A 20,397-nucleotide genomic window follows, 5' to 3' on the forward strand; every position below is an offset into this window, starting at 1 on the left:
CTCGGGCCATGTCTTGTGTGCCATGCCAAGAGAAAATACTGTAATGATGGTAGAAATAATATTCTGGACACACTGGCTCTTTCCCTGCGTCTCTCCCCAGTTCCCCTCTAATCTCCCCGTGTTCTGCTGTTCTGTTTTTTTTGTTATTGAATCCATTTCTCTCGCTCCGGGGTGGGCCACACCATGGTGATCAGACCAGGGACCTAGTAGGCCAACTCCTATGGCCCCTTCCTGGGACTGTTGATAGAGGAGGGGCCAGAGGAGGGTGGAAAGGTTGGTGGACGAGCGTGCGCTGCTGTTGTGTCCACACACACTGCAATCCATGCCAGGCCTTTCCCTGGCGCCACCCCCCTCATGGTGCCCCCCTTTAACAGTCCTTATCAGCTGTACCCACAAGTCTCTGCCTTGCACCACGGCTAGCAGCCAGTGTCTGACGAACGCCACCCAGGGCTGAACTCTGGCCTTGTGGTTTAACAGCTCGGCTGCAGCCACTCTGTGGTGAATGTGCTACAATGTAGTGATGCTGTCACCACTAACAGCTTTCATGATCAGCCGTTTTGGACTGAGTTGTAAAGAAACCGAAACCTTCACCTCACACAAACTTTAATCTCACAAGCATGTGACTGGAAAATTAAGGTGAAAATGTCACATTCTTGAACGCTAACCCACAATAATTATCTTTGTATGTCTCTTCACAGGCACTGGGAAGAAGGGGAAAGCCTTGAGCACTGAGAGAGACTTCTTCATGAGGATGAAGTGCACAGTGACAAACCGTGGACGCACTGTCAACCTGAAATCAGCCAGCTGGAAAGTAAGTGCATGGAACTAACAGAAGATACAAGATCACTGCCATCACTACTCATGAACAACACATGTTGTTTATTTTTTTATAGTCAATCATTTTTTGTGTTGTTTATTTAGAATAGGACCGCACTGAATCAATGAGATGATATCCTGAGGTGTGACATCAGACGTTGCATCTAATCGTTTTTATATAGAATATTATTGATATATGTGTGTCTCCTCTGCTTTCCTAGGTTCTGCACTGCACTGGCCACCTGAAGGTGTACAGCAGTTGCGCCCCTCATGGGCTGTGTGGGTTCAAGGAGCCTCCTCTCACCTGCCTGGTGATGATGTGTGAGCCCATCCCCCACCCCTCCAACATCGACACACCCCTGGACAGCAAGACCTTCCTGAGCCGCCACAGCATGGACATGAAGTTCACCTACTGCGACGACAGGTAACGCACACTGTCAGATACATACACGCTCACACACACACACACACACTGTCAGATACATACACGCTCACACACACACACTGTCAGATACATACACGCTCACACACGCACACTGTCAGATACATACACGCTCACACACACACACACACTGTCAGATACATACACGCTCACACACACACACTGTCAGATACATACACGCTCACACACACACACACACTGTCAGATACATACACGCTCACACACACACACACACTGTCAGATACATACACACTCACACACACTCACACACTGTCAGATACATACACGCTCACACACACACACACACTGTCAGATACATACACGCTCACACACACACACACACACACTGTCAGATACATACACACACACTGTCAGATACATACACACACACTGTCAGATACATACACACACACTGTCAGATACATACACACTCACACACACACACACACACTGTCAGATACATACACGCTCACACACACACACACACACACACACACACTGTCAGATACATACACGCTCACACACACACACACACACACTGTCAGATACATACACGCACACACACACACACACACACACACACACACACACACTGTCAGATACATACACGCTCACACACACACACACACACACTGTCAGATACATACACGCTCACACACACACACACACTGTCAGATACATACACGCTCACACACACACACACACACACTGTCAGATACATACACACTCACACACACACACACACACTGTCAGATACATACACGCTCACACACACACACACACACACACACACACACTGTCAGATACATACACGCTCACACACACACACACACTTTCAGATACATACACGCTCACACATACACACACACTGTCAGATACATACACGCTCACACACACACACACACACACACTGTCAGATACATACACGCTCACACACACATACACACTGTCAGATACATACACGCTCACACACACACACACTGTCAGATACATACACGCTCACACACACTCACACACTGTCAGATACACACACGCTCACACACACTCACACACTGTCAGATACACACACGCTCACACACACTCACACACTGTCAGATACACACACACACACTGACACACACTCCCAGCAGGGACACAAAGTTAACTTACAGTACTATAGCAACAGGGAACACACACACAAACCATATCACATACTCACACACAGGCATACACTCACTCTCTATATATGCATAGTCACAGACTAAAATACATACTCATACATAAATGATGTACCCATTTCATTCTCATACATAGAGTACAACTCACACATACACACACATTTAAAGTGTAGGTCCTGGGCAAGAGAAGCAGCAGCTGCAGTGACTGGTAAAATTCTGGTAAAACTCCAAATCAGGTGCTGTCACTGAACGACAAATTATGCAAAAATACACAAACACACACAAGCATGAAAACAGGCTGGGGGTAATGATATACTGACTGAAGGAGTTTGATTTGGCAGGACCAGATAGGAAAAAACATTAAGAACGACATGTAAATACGCCTCTCGCACGGCATCTTCAATGAGCGCCAGAAGTTACCCACAACATGTTCTCAGGGCGTTTCACACAAAGAGAGCGCTGTGCGCCTATCACCACGCCAACCATGGCACCATGTCACCGTGACAACTAGTGACAAGTCCAGGTCCTACCGCCATGTTTCCGTTATGATTGATGTCCCTGTTAGGAGTGTCTGCTGTTCCCTCTGGGCCAACTGCATCACAGACACAGCGGCCATCTTTGAGCCAAAACTGGTCTCACCGGCAGAGAAAAACATTCCATCCTCCTCGCTGCTTGAAACCACACCGGTCGGGTTTTTCTGTAATCTGATCAAGCGCTCATGCAAAGACAAAAGGTTCCTTTTGAGAACAGCGGGTACCTTCCTGCGAACAAGAGGCCCGTTTTACTTTTGTAGCATTTTGTTAAATTTAATCGTTGCACAAATCGTCTCCAATTACGCAAATGAGGTGAGGGCCCATGATGCCTGGCGCACGTCATTATGCTCATTAGTGGTCCTGGTCAGTGCTCCCACCTGGCACGCCACGGGTTGCTTTAGGACGCCCCCCTAGGAGAGGAGAAAGGCTGAAAATAAGAGAAAGAACTCAGAAATGTTTATGTAATGTTGATTTAAACTTCAACATTCAAAACTTTCCTTCTTGCTTGGGTCAGAATATTTTGACCCTTTGCACCTGCAAGGCTAAGAGAAAAGTTTCATGATTGAGGCGACTTGGCACATAAGCTTCCAATCATCATTATTGTGGCTATTTCAACATGGAAACTACGTATTAATCCAGGGTCTGCATCATTGTTTTACCTTTTTAAGACATTTCTCTGATTTTATAATAAGTTGAGGTCTACCGGCTGACCTGTAAAAACACAAACCAAACCCCCTTCATCTTGTTGAAGAGTATGCAGGCATCATTGGGAGAGTTTAGAGCTCTCTATTGTACTTAACACCTAAACCCACATCCCTCAGAGGTAAAAACACAAATCACTCAATCACATAAACAACACAACGTATGTGTGGGTATGATGCAGTGAGGGAGGACTTATCTGTGCTCGTGGTTGGCTAGCTGGCTGGCGGATTGGCTGTCTGGCTGACTGGTTGGTTGGCTGGATTGCTAGCTGACTGACGCCCCTCTGGTTGCAACTCATCCACAGGAAGTGATTAGTGAAATGGGTTTAGAATAGAGAGGCCTTCAAAGATCCCCCCCACCTCCTCCCTCCATCACAAACCCTCCGGGTGCAGCTGTCAGGGGTTACATAACAACAGGACAAGAGCCCAGGACCACTAAGAGAGGGCCTTTGTCTAACACACTGAGTGTACAAAACATTAGGAACACCTTCCTAATATTGAGTTGCACCTCCTTTTGCCATCAGAACAGCCTCGATTCATCAGGGCATGGACTCTACAAGGTGTGGAAAGCATTCCACAGGGATTCTGGCCCAGGTTGACTCCAATGCTTTCCATAGTTGTGTCAAGTTGGCTGGATGTCCTTTGAGTGTTGGACCATTCTTGATACACACAGGAAATTGTTGAGCGTGAAAAACCCAGCAGCATTACAGATCTTGACATGCTCAAACCGGTGTGCCTGGCACCTACTATCATACCTCGTTCAAACGCACTAAAGTATTTTGTATTCATCCTCTGAATGTCTCAAGGCTTAAAAACCCTTCTTTAACCTGTCTCCTCCCCTTCATCTACACTGATTTGAAGTGGATTTAACACGTGACATCAATATGGGTTCATAGCTTTCACCTGGATTCACCTGGTGATGGAAAGAGCAGGTGTTCCTAATGTTTTGTATACTCAGAGTAGTTCACAAATAAATAATAATCCCCACAAGCATTGTAGTATATGCCATTTAGCACACATCCAAAGCAACTTACAGTCATATGTGCATACATTTTACATACGGGTGGTCCCGGGAATCTAACCCACTATCCTGACGTTGCAAGCGCCTTGTTCTACCAACTGAGCTACAGGACCTTGTAGATTAGTGACCTGAGTGCAGTGACTCAAAACCACTAGATTAGACAAGGAGGTACAGTTCTCCTACAGTACAGGGAAATACTGAAGTTTGGTGTAACCACCATGTCGATGACCTATAACCTCCACAATCGAGCTTTTGGAATCCGATATCAGAGTTTCCAATGCTTTTACTCCATTTCCCAAAATATGAATGGAATGGAACGTCCCCAGCCCCACAGCGATCAATGGATCATAAAGATCTAGAATTCCTATGCCCATTGACCATTCCCCACTTACCATCCTTACTCCTGCTGTGGTAGAGGAGAGAGGGAGACAGTAGAACATGGAAAATAGAGAGTGAGAAAAAGAGATCGAGACAGTTTGGCTTGAACAGAACATCACGTTTGGCCCAGACAGCTCAAACTAAAAGGATTAAGGGTAAAACAATTAGGACGGCTCATAATAATGGCTGGAGCTACGTGAATGGAATGGCATCAAACCATGTGTTTTATGTATTTAAGACCATTCCACTATTCCGCTCCAGCTCTTACCATGAGTCCGTCCTCCCCATTGGATGAACTAAATTCAAATACTGTAACTACACACTATAAAATATGGGTGAAGTAGGCAATCCTTTTCTTTCTTTTTTGGCATCAGATCTACCTAATTCTCACTTCAACCATACTTCTTGTGTTTAATAGAATTAAATTACACATTCTGTTAACATCTGACTCCAGAGTAATCTGTTCTTGCAATTTTTGGTCTATGACATTTCAGATAGAAGATATGATAATTTATCACTAAGTAGTTGTGATGTAGTTAACTACTTTTCAAAGTAACTTCATTCATGTTAAACTATATTATTCTTAAGGGTAGCTTTACTGTAGCTAAACTTTTTCCAGTGTGAAGTACTTGGTAGCTTGGTAAACTAGAGTAGTTTCTCCAACACTGTGTGTGCGTGAATGTGTGCAAGAGACAGAGACAGAGACAAATAGAGGAGGAAAAAGCGATACAGAACAGTGTTAACAGGTATCTGTATTTCTGTGTGTTGCAGAGTCACTGAGCTGATGGGCTACAGTCCTGAAGATCTGCTGGGCCGCTCTGTCTATGAGTTCTACCACGCTTTGGACTCTGACAGTGTCACCAAGAGCCACCAGAACCGTGAGTGTCCACACTAAAACTGAGTACACTGAAAACGCATCCGCATGCTTCCCAGCTGAAACATTTTGGAAGAGTTTGTGTCTATATTATGATGACATTCTGTGACGTTTTGGACTTCGGCAAGGGTTTTTCGGGCCGTTGGGCACAACATATTTTTTTCAAGGCCAGCCGAAGTTCTGCAGCCGAAGTCTACGCCCCTTCATCCGTGATTGGTCAACTGTAGGGATTCTTCAATAAAATCTTTGTCGCCGTTCAATGAGTGACGACTCGTTTTCATGCACATTTTTTTATTGTTAGATGTAAAATTGCGCCACTAAGATCTCCTCAGCAAAAAAATACAACATGAATGACAGTTATCTTAGATTAATTCTGACTATTTTGAAGAAGTTTATACTGGCTCTGACTTCTCAAATTGGACAAACAGCACTATTGTGCTTTTTTCTTGTTTTTCAAGCGAAGGTCTTTTAATAAGGGAGTATGCGAGCACACCCGTTCAGTTCGCCTAGCCGACTTTGGCTAGCCGCCAGCCGAACTGAAGCATGCTGACTCCTTAACTCAGGGATGACAAAGAGCATGCTGACTCTTGACTCAAAGCCTGACAACAGATAGAATGATTTTGAAGTGGGGGGGGAAATGTCTCATCTATGTGTTGATGACCTTAAATCTCCTCTTCTCTCCCTGGTAAAGCTCTGTATGAACCTCAGTTAGCTACACACACATTTACACACTCACACACATATTAACCCATACGTAAACAACTGCGCTCGCAGGCACACGCGCGCACACACACACACACTATCCCCCCAGTTCTGTTGTGAAAAAGCAGTCTCTTAGCCCTAGGCCCGTACTTAATGAATTACTCCTACATAGGGACTCTAATAGCCACAACATGTGAGCCTGCTAAAAAAGAGAGAGGGAGAGAATAAAAGAGAGAATAAAAGAGAGAGAGAAATATTATCTAGCAGAGTTGGTTCTTAGAGAACTGGGTGGATGGTCCAGTCTTAGACGCTGCGGCCTGGTTCCCAAGCTCTCCGGTGTCACTGGTGTAGGGGGGAACAAGGCACAAGACTTTACAGTGTCAGAGCAGCACCTCATTCAGTCTATAGGAGACCGGTACTGAGCTCCCTTTCTCTGCATTTCATTAAAACCATTAATCCACTTCATTGTTTTTAGATTGTTGCCTTAAACGAAACAACAGTTTTTTAAAAATGTTTGTGATACTGTAACAGGCTGTCTTCAAATCCCTGTAGATTTCTATCCCTATCCCTCCTTCTCTGTTTATGTATATGTATTGATTTTACCAGCCCAGAGATGAAACCCAATCCATGTTGACGTCCACCAGCTTCTCTAACACAGAGATCAGCCCCCAGCCCACCTCACACACAACACCCTCACATCACATCTAAACTCCACTAGGCCCCTCTCTCTCTCAGCCAAATTACATTTCAGATGCATGTGTGAGTTATGACTATAATTCAAAACAGGCCTTATTACATTAGTGAGGCTCTGTGGACCTGGGCCGGTATTAAGATGTCTTCAATCCCATTAGGGCTGACCTGTGACGGGGGAGATAAGAGGAGCGCAGGGCGTCTGTGATGACAGGGGACCAGGTGTCCCACATTGCCCCTGTAATGAGGCCCTCCAGTGGGATGGCTTCTGTCCCCCAGTGACATTTACACATCATTAAAAGCCTCTCTCTGTAACAGGAGAGAGGGGAAAAGGAGAGAAAAACAAGCCAGGGTCTGGGTTGTGTTGTTCGCTGAAAGCAAATCTACCTGGAGCAGGGACAGTTCTGTTGGCTTGTGTGGTGGTGGGAGTGTGTGTATGTGTGTGTACCCCTCTATGTTTGTGTGTGTTTGTTTACATCCTAGTTGTGGTAGCTCTACTCTCAACACATCAAATGAGCTCCAAGCTCCTTGTTACAGTCTATGAAACCGCATCCATCTATCAGTGGTGTGGTTAGCCCTAGCAGACTGAATGCACTGGGCAGCCAGCCTCTCCTCCAGAGAATAGCCTCTCTATGTGGCCCCCTTCCGGCCCAGAGACACAGACGGCCAGGCTGGGCCTGGTCTCTGCGGCAACGTGACTGGCCAATAGAGCAGCAAATGCTCTGGTCTGTATTTACTCGCTCTAATCCTGCCCTAGGATGAACCCTACGACCCCAGGCCTGCTGCTTTCCCACGCCAGTCCTGGGCCTGGGCCAACCCACACTGAGGACAGCAGCTAGGCCATCCCCTCCTTCTCTCTCCCGATACTTATCTATCTCTCTATCTCTCCTCACCCCTACATTTCTCTCCTCTTCACCCTCGTTCTTAGTGTTACCCTGGCCTGAAGCTCTCTCCTCTTTACCCTCGTTCTTAGTGTTACCCTGGCCTGAATCTCTCTCCTCTTCACCCTCGTTCTTAGTGTTACCCTGGCCTGAATCTCTCTCCTCTTTACCCTCGTTCTTAGTGTTACCCTGACCTGAATCTCTCTCCTCTTCACCCTCGTTCTTAGTGTTACCCTGACCTGAATCTCTCTCCTCTTCACCCTCGTTCTTAGTGACCTGACCTGAATCTCTCTCCTCTTCACCCTCGTTCTTAGTGTTACCCTGACCTGAATCTCTCTCCTCTTCACCCTCGTTCTTAGTGTTACCCTGACCTGAATCTCTCTCCTCTTCACCCTCGTTCTTAGTGTTACCCTGACCTGAATCTCTCTCCTCTTCACCCTCATTCTTAGTGTTGCCCTGACCTGAATCTCTCTCCTCTTTCCTCTGCTATTTGCTCTCTGAGTTGCTCTTCTTTTCACCTCCATCCAGCTAGTTTTATACTGTCTCTCTCTCTCTCTCTCTCTGTACAGTGTGCAGTAAAGGTCAGGCAGTGAGTGGACAGTATCGTATGCTGGCCAAACATGGAGGCTACGTGTGGGTTGAGACCCAGGGCACAGTCATCTACAACAGCCGGAATTCCCAGCCGCAGTGCATCGTTTGTGTCAACTACGTCCTCAGGTAGGGTCAAAGAACAAGCAGAAACAGAACATAGGGCACATTAATCTCAGGTTCTCAGACCATAAACCTACTCCTGGATGAAATAGCATGTTTTTTCACTGGAGGTCCTCTATTGAAAGTATTTTTGAGTCCAGGACTAGGCCTAACCTGTGTCCAGGAAACTGGCCCATTATGTACAATATTGGGGGGAGGAAGTGATTGTGGAAGGCTGCTGGTTCAAATGTAAGATTACAGTATGACAGTAGCTTCATTTTAGTCTTAAAATCTGGTGGTAACATAACACATCCCGGAAGTATCCCTCTGTCTCTCTGTGTGTTTTTTAGTGACGTGGAGAACAAGTCCATGATCTTCTCCATGGACCAGACTGAGTCTCTGTTCAAGCCACACCACATGAACAGTTTCTTCACCCAGAGTGGTGCTGCGGTGGCCGCGGAGCCCATCAAGACCCTGTTCACCAAACTCAAAGAGGAGCCAGAAGACCTTGCTCAGCTGGCTCCCACACCTGGAGACGCCGTCATCACCCTTGACTTTGGTGAGAACACTCCCCAATATCTCCCATTCTGCTTTAGATGTCTCCCTAACCATACCAATATCTTCCGTTATACTGTCCATTTCCCCCTATCTATACCCATATCATCCCATTACTACAATACATCTCCCCAATGCCATGCTCCCTGTCACATGATATGGTAGAAGTTAAACATGTAGTTATAGTTATGCCGTCTCTAACGTCATCCCCAGACTCCAATTGCTGGCGCATAATGTACATCTATGTGAAAACTATTTCTAAGATGCGTACTTTCAGATTTTCCTAACTCACTTTCTTGTTTAAATCACTTACGCTGATCACACTTTGAAGTCCACAATGAGTTAAGCTAGATGGTGATGGACTGACAGATCAGACTATTAAAAACAGCGGTTGTTTCGTCGGCTCCAGGCATAGACCAGTCAAGTCCAGTTCTGAGGCAATGTGAAACCAGACGGTTCTACAGAGAGACAGCCGGCTGGTGGACAAGATTAGACCATTTCTAGTTTAAGGTAATGGCCTAAATTCTATGAAAACAGGAATATTAACCATCTACTGTTTATATGATTGTGTCCTACAGGAAGGCCACCGTTTGAGGAGCCTCATCCTCCTCTTTACCCCAAGATGTCTCCCATGCCCCCTCCGGCCCCCCAGGGCTGGGGCAGTGATGCCCACAAGCCCTGCCCGGCAGGAGACATGTCCAACCACATGGCTACCACCTTCTCAGTGCCCCAGAACCCCACACCAGGCAGCGCCACCCCCAGCACTGCCCCCCCTAGCCTGAGCAGTTGTTCCACGGTATGTAGCTGCTACTGTCCCTGGTGTTCTTTTTCACTCTTCTATCATTCTTCTGTCATCTACTACTTCATTCACCAACACCACGTCCGCTAGCACAAGCCTTCATTACCCGTTTTTCTTCCACAGCAAATGAATGTGACTCATGGTTTATGTATTGTGTTTTGGTACGCTTGTGTGTGTTCGGGTTTGTGTGTGTGTAGCCTAAGTGTGTGTCACAATGTGTGTGTTTGTCACCATGTTATGCACTTGTTTGTGCGTGTGTGTGCATGGGTGATGTTGTGGGCACAGATCCTGGGTGTTTGGGACAGGGGCAGAGTGTGGTGAGAATGGAGGGGGTGGATGGTTGGAATAAGCAGTGGTCACTAGTTACTCAGGGCTCAATGGAGCTTTTGTCATGTCACGTCCTCTCTCTGTCTCTTGGTCTCTCTCTCTTGGTCTCCCACTCTCCCTCCTCTCTGTGGGTACAGCCCAGCAGCCCAGGGGATTACTACAGCGAGAGAGAGAGTGACCTGAAGGTAGAGCTGACTGAGAAGCTCTTTGCTCTGGACACAGAGGGGCCCAAGAGCCCCGGCAGCACCCAGGTCAGTTTCACTGGCACTTCACAGACCCACTACTCAACCAGTGTGCATGAGATGGAGGGTAGACATTATATTAGATTTACATTTATTTGAAGGGCAATTCTGCCACTTTTCAACTTCATATGCATTATCTCCATCACTGCATAAAAAATAACATCATGCTTCTCTGTGTCATCACAGGGTGGGATTAAAAGTAAGAACAACTGATTTTAAAAACCTGCAATGTGTTTCTAGCTGGATGGGGGGTCCCTTTGCCACCGCCAATCTCATAGTGTTAGAAAATCACTGTTTTTTCAAATCTTTTCAACTTCAACTTTATATTTCTTATGCTCAACATAGAAATGTACCATTTTAACATATGTAGACACTGGTATTGTGTTGGAGATAATGAAAATGGGGTTGAAAGTGGTGGAATTGCCCTTTAACCAAAGTGTGCAGTGGGGTTGCTTTCTGGTCTGACTGTATGTTGGACACTTTTTGTCTTGCAATGTCATAATTCACTTCAGAAATTTGATTTGATGTGACCTTCTCAGTCGGTCCTGAGTGATTTGGATCTGGAGACCCTGGCTCCCTACATCCCCATGGACGGAGAAGACTTCCAACTCCACCCCATCATTACTGAAGAGGCCCCTGGAGGCACCGAGGGGGCCGCTGACCAAATGGGACACCGCACCACACAGAATGGGTTCAGCAACATCGCCAGCCTCTTCCAGCCCCTGGGATCCCCACAGTCTGCCCACTACCAGCCCGCCAAGTGGGCCCCAGGAGACAAGAGAGGCCCCAACCACAGTGAAATAAGCCCCATGGACTCCAGGCCTACTCTGCCCTACACAGGCCCTGCACAGATCACCCCCTACCACACCCTAGCCAGCACCCCTTTGTCCTCCATGGGCGGACGTCAGAACCTGCAGTGGCCCCCCGATCCCCCGTTACACTACCAACAACAAGTGGACGCCATGGGCGGAAGCAACTCATGTCAGAACATGCCGGTCAACAGGATGCACAAGCAGAGGTACTGTAGTGGACCTTCAGTGTGTCTGTCCTACTGATTAAATTCAGTTCCTGTACTGATGGTTGTTAGAGCTAGAGTTGATCTACAGAGATGATGAAGTAATGTGATGTTCTTCTGCAGGTCAATGGAGAACTTTGTCCAGGCCTACAGAGACATGAGTCCTGCTAGAATCGCCATTGCCAATAACTTCAAGCGCTCCTTCACGCAAATGGCAGTGGTACGTATACCCTCTCACTGATTTATGACTGTAGGCTATGATGTGTGTATTCAGTTTTTCTGAGCTCACTGTTAAATATTTCATGAGAGTTGTATTAGATGCGGAAACTACAGACGTTTGACTAAGTTTTCGACTGTAATGTGTGTCTGTTTTTGCGTTTATCAGGGTGACTCCACCCTGAGTACACCATCAGAGATGATGTGGAAGAGGATGAGGAATGAAAGCTGTGCCATCCTGGATAGATCTCTCAGCACCAGCTCACTGGCAGGTACTGGATGGTGGACAATGTGGGACATACAGTGTGCAAACCAAAATGCTAAATATCACTTATAGTAAAAACCATAGTAGAGAAAATATAGCAATATTGAACTCATCTTATTATCTTTCTTCCTCTTTCTTTTACAGATAAAGGTATGTGCATACATGGGGGTGTTGACCAGTGTCTCAGCCCCCTTCAACGGCACAGGAAGTCCCAGTATCCAGGATGTGGAAACAGTGCACCTAAAAAAGCCTTCCCCGAACAGTGGTGCAACTACAGAGAATACCGTATGCTGCCCTCTCCCAAAACAGAGGGTAAGCCTGGCATTTTTATTTCCATTCTAATGCAACTCCCATGTGTCGTACGTCATTTAAAAGATTGACTGGTCAAACTAGTAGCAACCAGTTGGCCAGAGGCAAAGAAAATATGTTAACGTTCACGTGGGGATTTAGGCAATGATGAAACAACATGTTCAAATCTATTTTTAGAAATTGATTTGGACAAATAATATCCTTGGTTTTGTAATCAGTCCTTTTCCATGACTTGGCACCATAGTCAATTGACTGTCCTCCTCAGATGAAGGTTGATTGGCTTTTGCCCCAAAGCCATTTCCTCCCTACTAATGGACTGTCTACATGTTTGTTGTGTGTGTAGGGGTTGCCAGTCGGCTGTTGGGCCCGTCCTTTGAGACCTATTGTCTGCCAGAGCTCACCCGCTACGACTGCGAGGTCAATGTCCCTCTCCAAGGCAACCTGCACTTGCTGCAGGGCAGTGACCTACTGAGAGCCTTGGACCAGGCCACCTAGACCCAGCCCTACACCCCCTACTGCATTTCCCTACCCTGGACCAGGCCACCTAGACCCAGCCCTACAACCCCTACTCCCCTACCCTCCTCTGGACCAGGCCACCTAGACCCAGCCATACACCCCTACTCCCCTCTAGACCCCCCCCTACCCTCCTCTGGACCAGGCCCCTACCCTACAACCCCCTCCCCTACCCTGGACCAGGCCACCTAGACCCAACCCTACAACCCCTAATCCCCCCCTACCCTCCCTGGACAAGGCCACCTAGACCCAGCACTGGACAACACCTAGACCCCCTACCCCTACTCCCCCACCCACCCACCCTACCCTACCCAGCCCTGGACCAGGCCTCCGAGACGCAGACATATACCCCCTCCAGTACTTTATCTTGCCCTACCTAGACATAGCCCTCACCAACCTCACCTCTACCCATCCTTACCCTCCAATAGTCTTAGCCAATACACCCTAGACTAACACATCTCTACAACACTGACTGACACCTCAGCCAAGCCGCTTCCCCTGTCCTAACGTCCTGGCACATCTAACATAGTACTACTCCACCATGCCCCACCCACCCACCCTACCATACCAAGCCCCATACAAACCTGTTTCGTCGTCAAAGCCACACATACCCTGCCTCCTCCTCATCCATCCACCCTACTGCCCCTATGTATCATTAGAAAAACGTGTGGCTTCTGTTCTATTTTTGTTGTCTTTATCATCATAAATTATATACGTGTATAATTCTTAGTTATTAGTCTATTTCTGTTAAACGATTTGATCTGTTTCAGTGTTCTCAAGCTCTATTCTGTCCCCCCAATTGTGTGATCTGTAGCCTACTTTTCTTCTTTCACCATGTCTGTCTGTCTCTGTCTGTCTGTCTGTCTGTCTGTCTGTCTGTCTGTCTGTCTGTCTGTCTGTCTGTCTGTCTGTCTGTCTGTCTGTCTGTCTGTCTGTCTGTCTGTCTGTCTGTCTGTCTGTCTGTCTGTCTGTCTGTCTGTCTGTCTGTCTGTCTGTCTGTCTGTCTGTCTGTCTGTCTGTCTGTCTGTCTGTCTGTACGACGCTGTCATAGACACACTAACAAACAAAACAGTCTGAAATCCAGATTAAACTTCACCGAATGTAAGCATAACACCCAGGTTTTTTTTAAATAAACTTTTTTGTTGTTCTTTTACTACCCTTTCCCCATTCCTTACTGTCTAGTTTCCTTCAGTCACTGGTGTCTGTTTGCATGTTTCTATTGTTCCCTCAGTGTGAGCTCACTGGATAGTTACAGTGCTTGCCATGAAGTTGATTGGTCAAATCAGAGCGTGCCCCCAACATAGGGAGGAGAGTGCTATTTTTGGTACCTTTTTCATGGCATTAGAAGTCATATCAGAATCAGAGAGACTTTGGCCTAGATCACAGGAGGGTGGTGACGGGAGGACGGCTCATAATAATGACTGTAATGAAGTGAATGAGATGGTATCAAACACAATAAAACCATGTGTTTGATGTGTCAATACCATTTCATTCATTCCATTCCAGCCATTACTATGAGCCCATTCACTCCAATAAAGGTGCCAGCAGCCACCTGTGGCCTAGATTCACTAAGATCAAGCGTTAACCAGTGATAGTCGACACCCGCACAGCTGGCGTTTTAGCCGTGTCGCAGGTTTAACTGCATTACAGCTGTTAAGTCAGAGAGGTTGCTCATGTGGTCATTGTCACGAAGCCACACCGGTCCCACTCGCATTACAAGTTCAGAATGAGTAAATCTAGGCTATATAGAAATTACATGACACTCAAATTGAGAATCATTAAACTAAATAATTAGAATTTCTATCAGCCTAATCGAGGTGTAAATTAAATATCACATTCCAGTGTTTGAACTTGTAAACAAGTTGTAAACAAGATTGCATGGGATTTCTCTTAATGCGACTCCGTGTAGCCAATGGCAATGTCCTCCTTTAGGTATAATGCCGGGAGCCGCTTGTGGATTTGAACACTTCCTTAGTTTAACAGATGGCAACTCTGTTGACATTGAGACTCTTTTTCTGTATTCCTTCTCTTTCTTTCTATTTCATTCTCATTTTTAGGTCTTTGTCTTTGTGTGGTGACCACTTAAAAGTTTGAATTTAGCTTCGTACACACATATATGTATTTAAAGACAGAAGCTATAAAGTTTCTACTATAATGTCAAGATAGTGTTTTAGTGTTTTTGTGCCTTGGTACTTTGTCTTATCTACCCAGTAGATGCAGATTGTATTCCTGTGTTTTAGATGTTACTCCATAGTGCTGGTGTCTGTTTTGTTTTTTGTTTTTTCCAGAGTGTATGCACAAGTATAATGAAATTGTTAGCAGGCCAGTACTGATCTGTTGTTGCGCTTTAAAGAAAAAAGAAAATGGAGAGGGAAAAAACGATAACATTTTCTAAGTTCCACTTTTGACATGTAGCATTTTGAATATTGTAAACAAAAGAAATTGACACAAAAAGTAATATCTTTCAACAGTATCTAAACAGGTGATGGTGCTTTATAGATATAACCATCTTGCATTTGTAGAGGCAACTTTATATGTTTCATGGATCCACTTTCAGTAACACTGTATTTTGATGTTATTGTTCATTTTTCTTGCTGAGATTGTCTTTAAAGGTGATTCATAACAGACATGATGTGCCTTAACATTGCCTTAAGGTTGTCTCAATGTTGATTCAGCCCAGTGTTATGCCCTTCAAATGCACAGATTGTAGACGTAGACGTACAGTAGATTGTCCAATAAAACTACACTAGCCTATACAAATCCAGATGTTTAGCTTGGAGAGCTCTAGTGTCAGATCCAGTATGTTGAGTAGATGTAATTAGAAGTCCAGTCCAAACAGAGAGACGCTCTAAAGGAGAGAATTCAAGAAAGATAAAGAATCAGATTCAGCACGTCGACCTATGTGTCTGGCACTGTGTTGATTTAATGCGGGTTTAGGTTGTTAATAAGAAACCAGAGGCTGTAATGTGGTGTAGAGGGTGTTAAATTAGTGAGGGTGATACACTAAACACTTTAAAGACCAATGGTCTATATCAAATACTCACTTCGCTTGACAGCTTGGCAGAACATGTTTTGTCAATACAAAAATCTCAAAATTTAAACGGTTGAATCTAAGATTATTTCTGGGTTAGATGGCGCAATAGTTAAATATAGACTTCGAGCAATGGGCGGCAGATACCTGTTGAAACCTGTTGAAACAGATGCAGGTGGTGATAGAGCTATGAGACAGAGACGGAGATAGAAGTGAGATGGAGAACTGAGGGACAGATAGAGAGGGACTGTGGTGCTGAACTGTGACTGACAGAGAGGGATACATCCTGCTCAGCCTGCCCACTGATGCACTGATCTCTTCACACGCTACTTCACTCGGTAGTCAGCTCATCTCTCTCTCTCGGTCTCGCTCTCTCGCTCCCCCCCCTCTCTCATCCCTCTCGCTCTTTCTCTTTCCCTCCCACGTTCATTTTAAGGTACATCCCTGCCAAGTTTAGCCACCTTGTCAACTCTAGCGCATTCTAACAAAGACAAAACATTGCTTCCACTGTTAATGGAAATATATCGACACAGTGAGTTCCTCCAAAGACATGAGAAAATATGCTCCTTGTTTTCGTTGAGCCAAAGTGAATGGAATGTGGGACGTTTCCTCAAATGACCCACATCCCAGATAAATTAAACACAAGGATAAAATGTTAGGATGTATAATTGTATGTGTTTATTTATTATGTGGGAACAATGACAAATTACAGATAGTTAGATCAGACCACTCTGTTAGCTGACAAGTATCTGGTTTTGGTCCCTATATGCGCTGTCTAAAACCCCCAGATATGCAGTATTTAACATGTAAAAGCAAGCAAAAGTCCCATGCTTTGCATTTGTTATATTAAACTTATATGAGATTAAATGTCTCGTTATTACTTGAATTCTAAGCATTAGAAGAAAACCAAAGTTAGATAGAGATTAAGTTCTCTGCCTCGCTGGCCACACTCCTGTTCCTGATGGAGAGGAGGCTGGCCGCGCTCCTGTTCCTGACGGAGAGGAGGCTGGCCGGGCTCCTGTTCCTGACGGAGAGGAGGCTGGCCGGGCTCCTGTTCCTGACGGAGAGGAGGCTGGCCGCGCTCCTGTTCCTGACGGAGAGGAGGCTGGCCGGGCTCCTGTTCCTGATGGAGAGGAGGCTGGCCGCGCTCCTGTTCCTGACGGAGAGGAGGCTGGCCGGGCTCCTGTTCCTGACGGAGAGGAGGCTGGCCGGGCTCCTGTTCCTGACGGAGAGGAGGCTGGCCGCGCTCCTGTTCCTGACGGAGAGGAGGCTGGCCGCGCTCCTGTTCCTGACGGAGAGGAGGCTGGCCGGGCTCCTGTTCCTGACGGAGAGGAGGCTGGCCGCGCTCCTGTTCCTGACTGAGAGGAGGCTGGCCGCGCTCCTGTTCCTGACGGAGAGGAGGCTGGCCGCGCTCCTGTTCCTGACGGGAGAGGAGGCTGGCGGAGAGGAGGCTGGCCGCGCTCCTGTTCCTGACGGAGAGGAGGCTGGCCGCGCTCCTGTTCCTGACGGAGAGGAGGCTGGCTGCGCTCCTGTTCCTGACGGAGTGGAGGCTGGCCGTGCTCCTGTTCCTGACGGAGAGGAGGCTGGGATGTCAGATGGAACTGCAGATGGGGTGTGGCCTAAATTGTGCTCCTGTATGTGAAATGAGTAGGCTAGAGAGAAGTCCCAAAATGGTAACTGCAGAAGGAAGGCTATCCACCAGTCCTAGCTGTAGCTACTGTGACACTTGAAGGGCCCAAAAAGTAAACATACAAATATGAATAATTGAACAATCTCAGTTCTCGTCCTCTTTAAAGACAATATCAGCATTCTAGGCTACTAAATATAATGAGGGTTGTTTTTTCCTTGGGATATGTTCTGCTTTTATCCATTACATTTGTGGATGTCTTATAGTTATTTTAGATCAGTGGTTTCCAACCTTTTTTGGTTTCCGTACCACCAACTGAATTTTGCTCTGCCCGGAGTAACACTGAAGTACCCCCTCATGTGCATTTGACCAGTAACCCTATGGTCTCATGTGCATTTTACCAGTAACCCTATGGTCTCATGCATTTTACCAGTAACCCTATGGTCTCATGTGCATTTTACCAATAACCCTATGGTCTCATGTACATTTTACCAGTAACCCTGTGGATAGGCCAAGTACCCCCAGGAGTCCTAGTACCCCTGGTTGGGAACCACTGTTTTAGATGATCCTATGATTTATATTGAATTCATATTGACATTATTATATTGTTATTATTTTTGTTATTACTGTATGGGCAACTGAACCCAATAAGAAGACGTATTTCTGCACTGATATCTTATTAAAGCGTACTGATCTTACCTGCTGTTTGTGATGTGATACGTGTTTCATTGTTTTATTGTCACAGGTCAGTTCCAGTACCATATTTACAATGTGCAGGGATACTGGAGTGGTACAGGTAGATATGTATAGGGGTAAGATGACTACATGTAGGTATCAGGATATATGATAAACAGAGTAGTAGCTGTGTGTGTGTGTGTGTGTGTGTGTGTGTGTGTGTGTGTGTGTGTGTGTGTGTGTGTGTGTGTGTGTGTGTGTGTGTGTGTGTGTGTGTGTGTGTGTGTGTGTGTATAGAGTCAGTATGAATGTGTGTGTCACGTGTGAGCAAATTAGGTATGTGTGTGTGTGTGTGCATAGAGTCAGTGCAAAAATAAAAAATATTAACACTTCCTATCCAGCCTTCATAATGCATTATAAGCACATTTACAATGCCTTATGAGATACTGTATGCCTAATGCATTATAATGCACAACTTCCAATGGACCCGCCAACATTCTAAAATGAAATTCCTATTCACAAAAGACAGGAACGTCATAATGACTGTCATCCAGTGCTTTATGAAAACACTCTCCCTTCTACATAGATATGAAGATCTATTGATATTTGAGTAGTGTCTTATGAAACTGTGAAAGAACATTCCAAAGGCACTCCATCACAGTTGACATGGGCTATTAACTAGCTTTTTATATCTATATTCATATCTATCACCTGTTCTGTTGTAAGTTATGCTTCCTGCAAGCCAGCTGTCTTCTGTTTTCTTTAGTCGGGTTTATCTGCATCTTTTAAATCTCATATAATACAGTCATATTAAAAGTGCCACTCTCATACAGTGGTTCTTACTTTTGTCCTAGACAAACACACATTGCAGTCAACTCTGACAAGTGCCTGCTGTGGCAGGGTTAGTGTGAGTTCACTCCCTGGGAATAATAACAACACTGCTCCCAGTCTCATTCACTTTCTGACACCTTAAGTTTCTTTTGAGACAAAAGCATTTGAAAACATGTAGAAATGTTTCCACATCATGTCTCATTCTGCACTGTGTGTGGTTGGTACAGAATGAATCTGGGCACCCAGAACAAGTCTTGTCTGCGTGCTGGTCTGGCCAGTTACTCCATTTGGTTCTGGGACCAGAAATAAAAGAAGTACTCTGTTATAACACACTATTGCTTCACTCTTTATCATGTAGACAACCAGTGCACCATCCATCCACCGATCTATCCATCCATCCATGTATATACAGTGGGGCAAAAAAGTATTTAGTCAGCCACTGTCACGCCCTGGTCTAAGTATTTTGTGTTTTTCTTCATGTACTGGGTCAGGCCAGGGTGTGGCATGGGGTTTTTGTATTGTGGTGTGTTTTGTCTTGGGGTTTTGGTGTGTATGTATTGGGATTGTAGCTAGTGGGGTTATCTAGCAAAGTCTATGGCTGTCTGGAGTGGTTCTCAATCAGAGGCAGGTGTTTATCGTTGTCTCTGATTGGGAACCATATTTAGGCAGCCATATTCTTTGAGTTTGTCGTGGGTGATTGTCCTTAGTGTCCTCTGTGTTTGTTTGCACCAGTTTAGGCTGTTTCAGTTTTCACATTACGTTTATTGTTTTTGTAAGGTTCGTGTTTGTTTATTTTTAAATAAACATGGATTGCAATAGCCACGCTGCATTTTGGTCCGACTCTCCTTCACACCTAGAAAACCGTAACAGAATCACCCACCACAAACGGACCAAGCAGCGTGTCAACAGGCAGGAGCAGCCAAAGAGGAGATGCGCAATAAGGATTTCTGGACATGGGAGGAAATCCTTGACGGGAGAGGACCCTGGGCTAAACCAGGGGAGTGTAGCTGCCCAAAGGTGCAGCAGGAGAAGAGGCAACAGGAGCAGCCCAAAGAGGAGGACAGTATGGACTATACTTCTTGGGAGGAGATAGACGGGTGGGCGGTC

At 45.8% G+C, this 20,397-nt stretch overlaps 2 protein-coding genes across 5 annotated transcripts in view; both read left to right on the forward strand.

Moving 5' to 3' along the window:
• LOC112224583 (endothelial PAS domain-containing protein 1) overlaps window positions 1-13,247 on the forward strand; it is a 51,831-nt gene extending 38,584 nt beyond the window's left edge. For both annotated transcript variants that reach the window (XM_024388216.2, XM_024388217.2), the window contains exons 5-16: window positions 699-811; window positions 1,038-1,240; window positions 5,820-5,926; window positions 8,765-8,912; window positions 9,236-9,444; window positions 10,019-10,236; window positions 10,704-10,817; window positions 11,348-11,826; window positions 11,947-12,043; window positions 12,209-12,311; window positions 12,449-12,616; window positions 12,957-13,247. In XM_024388216.2, the coding sequence (XP_024243984.1) occupies window positions 699-811; window positions 1,038-1,240; window positions 5,820-5,926; window positions 8,765-8,912; window positions 9,236-9,444; window positions 10,019-10,236; window positions 10,704-10,817; window positions 11,348-11,826; window positions 11,947-12,043; window positions 12,209-12,311; window positions 12,449-12,616; window positions 12,957-13,108 (2,111 nt within the window). In that variant the 3' untranslated portion in view covers window positions 13,109-13,247. The remainder of the gene's footprint in view (window positions 1-698; window positions 812-1,037; window positions 1,241-5,819; window positions 5,927-8,764; window positions 8,913-9,235; window positions 9,445-10,018; window positions 10,237-10,703; window positions 10,818-11,347; window positions 11,827-11,946; window positions 12,044-12,208; window positions 12,312-12,448; window positions 12,617-12,956) is intronic.
• Window positions 13,248-13,406: 159 nt separating this feature from the next.
• LOC121840813 lies at window positions 13,407-18,482 on the forward strand. Of its 3 annotated transcripts, XM_042306207.1 has the most exons (3): window positions 13,407-17,558; window positions 17,608-17,673; window positions 17,740-18,482. In XM_042306207.1, exons 1-3 carry the CDS (start codon window positions 17,119-17,121, stop codon window positions 17,885-17,887), a joined length of 654 nt encoding a protein of 217 aa, XP_042162141.1. In that variant the 5' UTR covers window positions 13,407-17,118; the 3' UTR covers window positions 17,888-18,482. The 3 variants fall into 3 exon arrangements, with proteins under 3 accessions (XP_042162141.1, XP_042162139.1, XP_042162140.1); XM_042306205.1 differs by having other exon boundaries at window positions 17,608-18,482; XM_042306206.1 differs by having other exon boundaries at window positions 17,641-18,482.
• Window positions 18,483-20,397: the final 1,915 nt, after the last annotated feature.

This window comes from Oncorhynchus tshawytscha, linkage group LG25 (assembly GCF_018296145.1).
Source record: "Oncorhynchus tshawytscha isolate Ot180627B linkage group LG25, Otsh_v2.0, whole genome shotgun sequence".
NCBI lineage: Eukaryota > Metazoa > Chordata > Actinopteri > Salmoniformes > Salmonidae > Oncorhynchus > Oncorhynchus tshawytscha.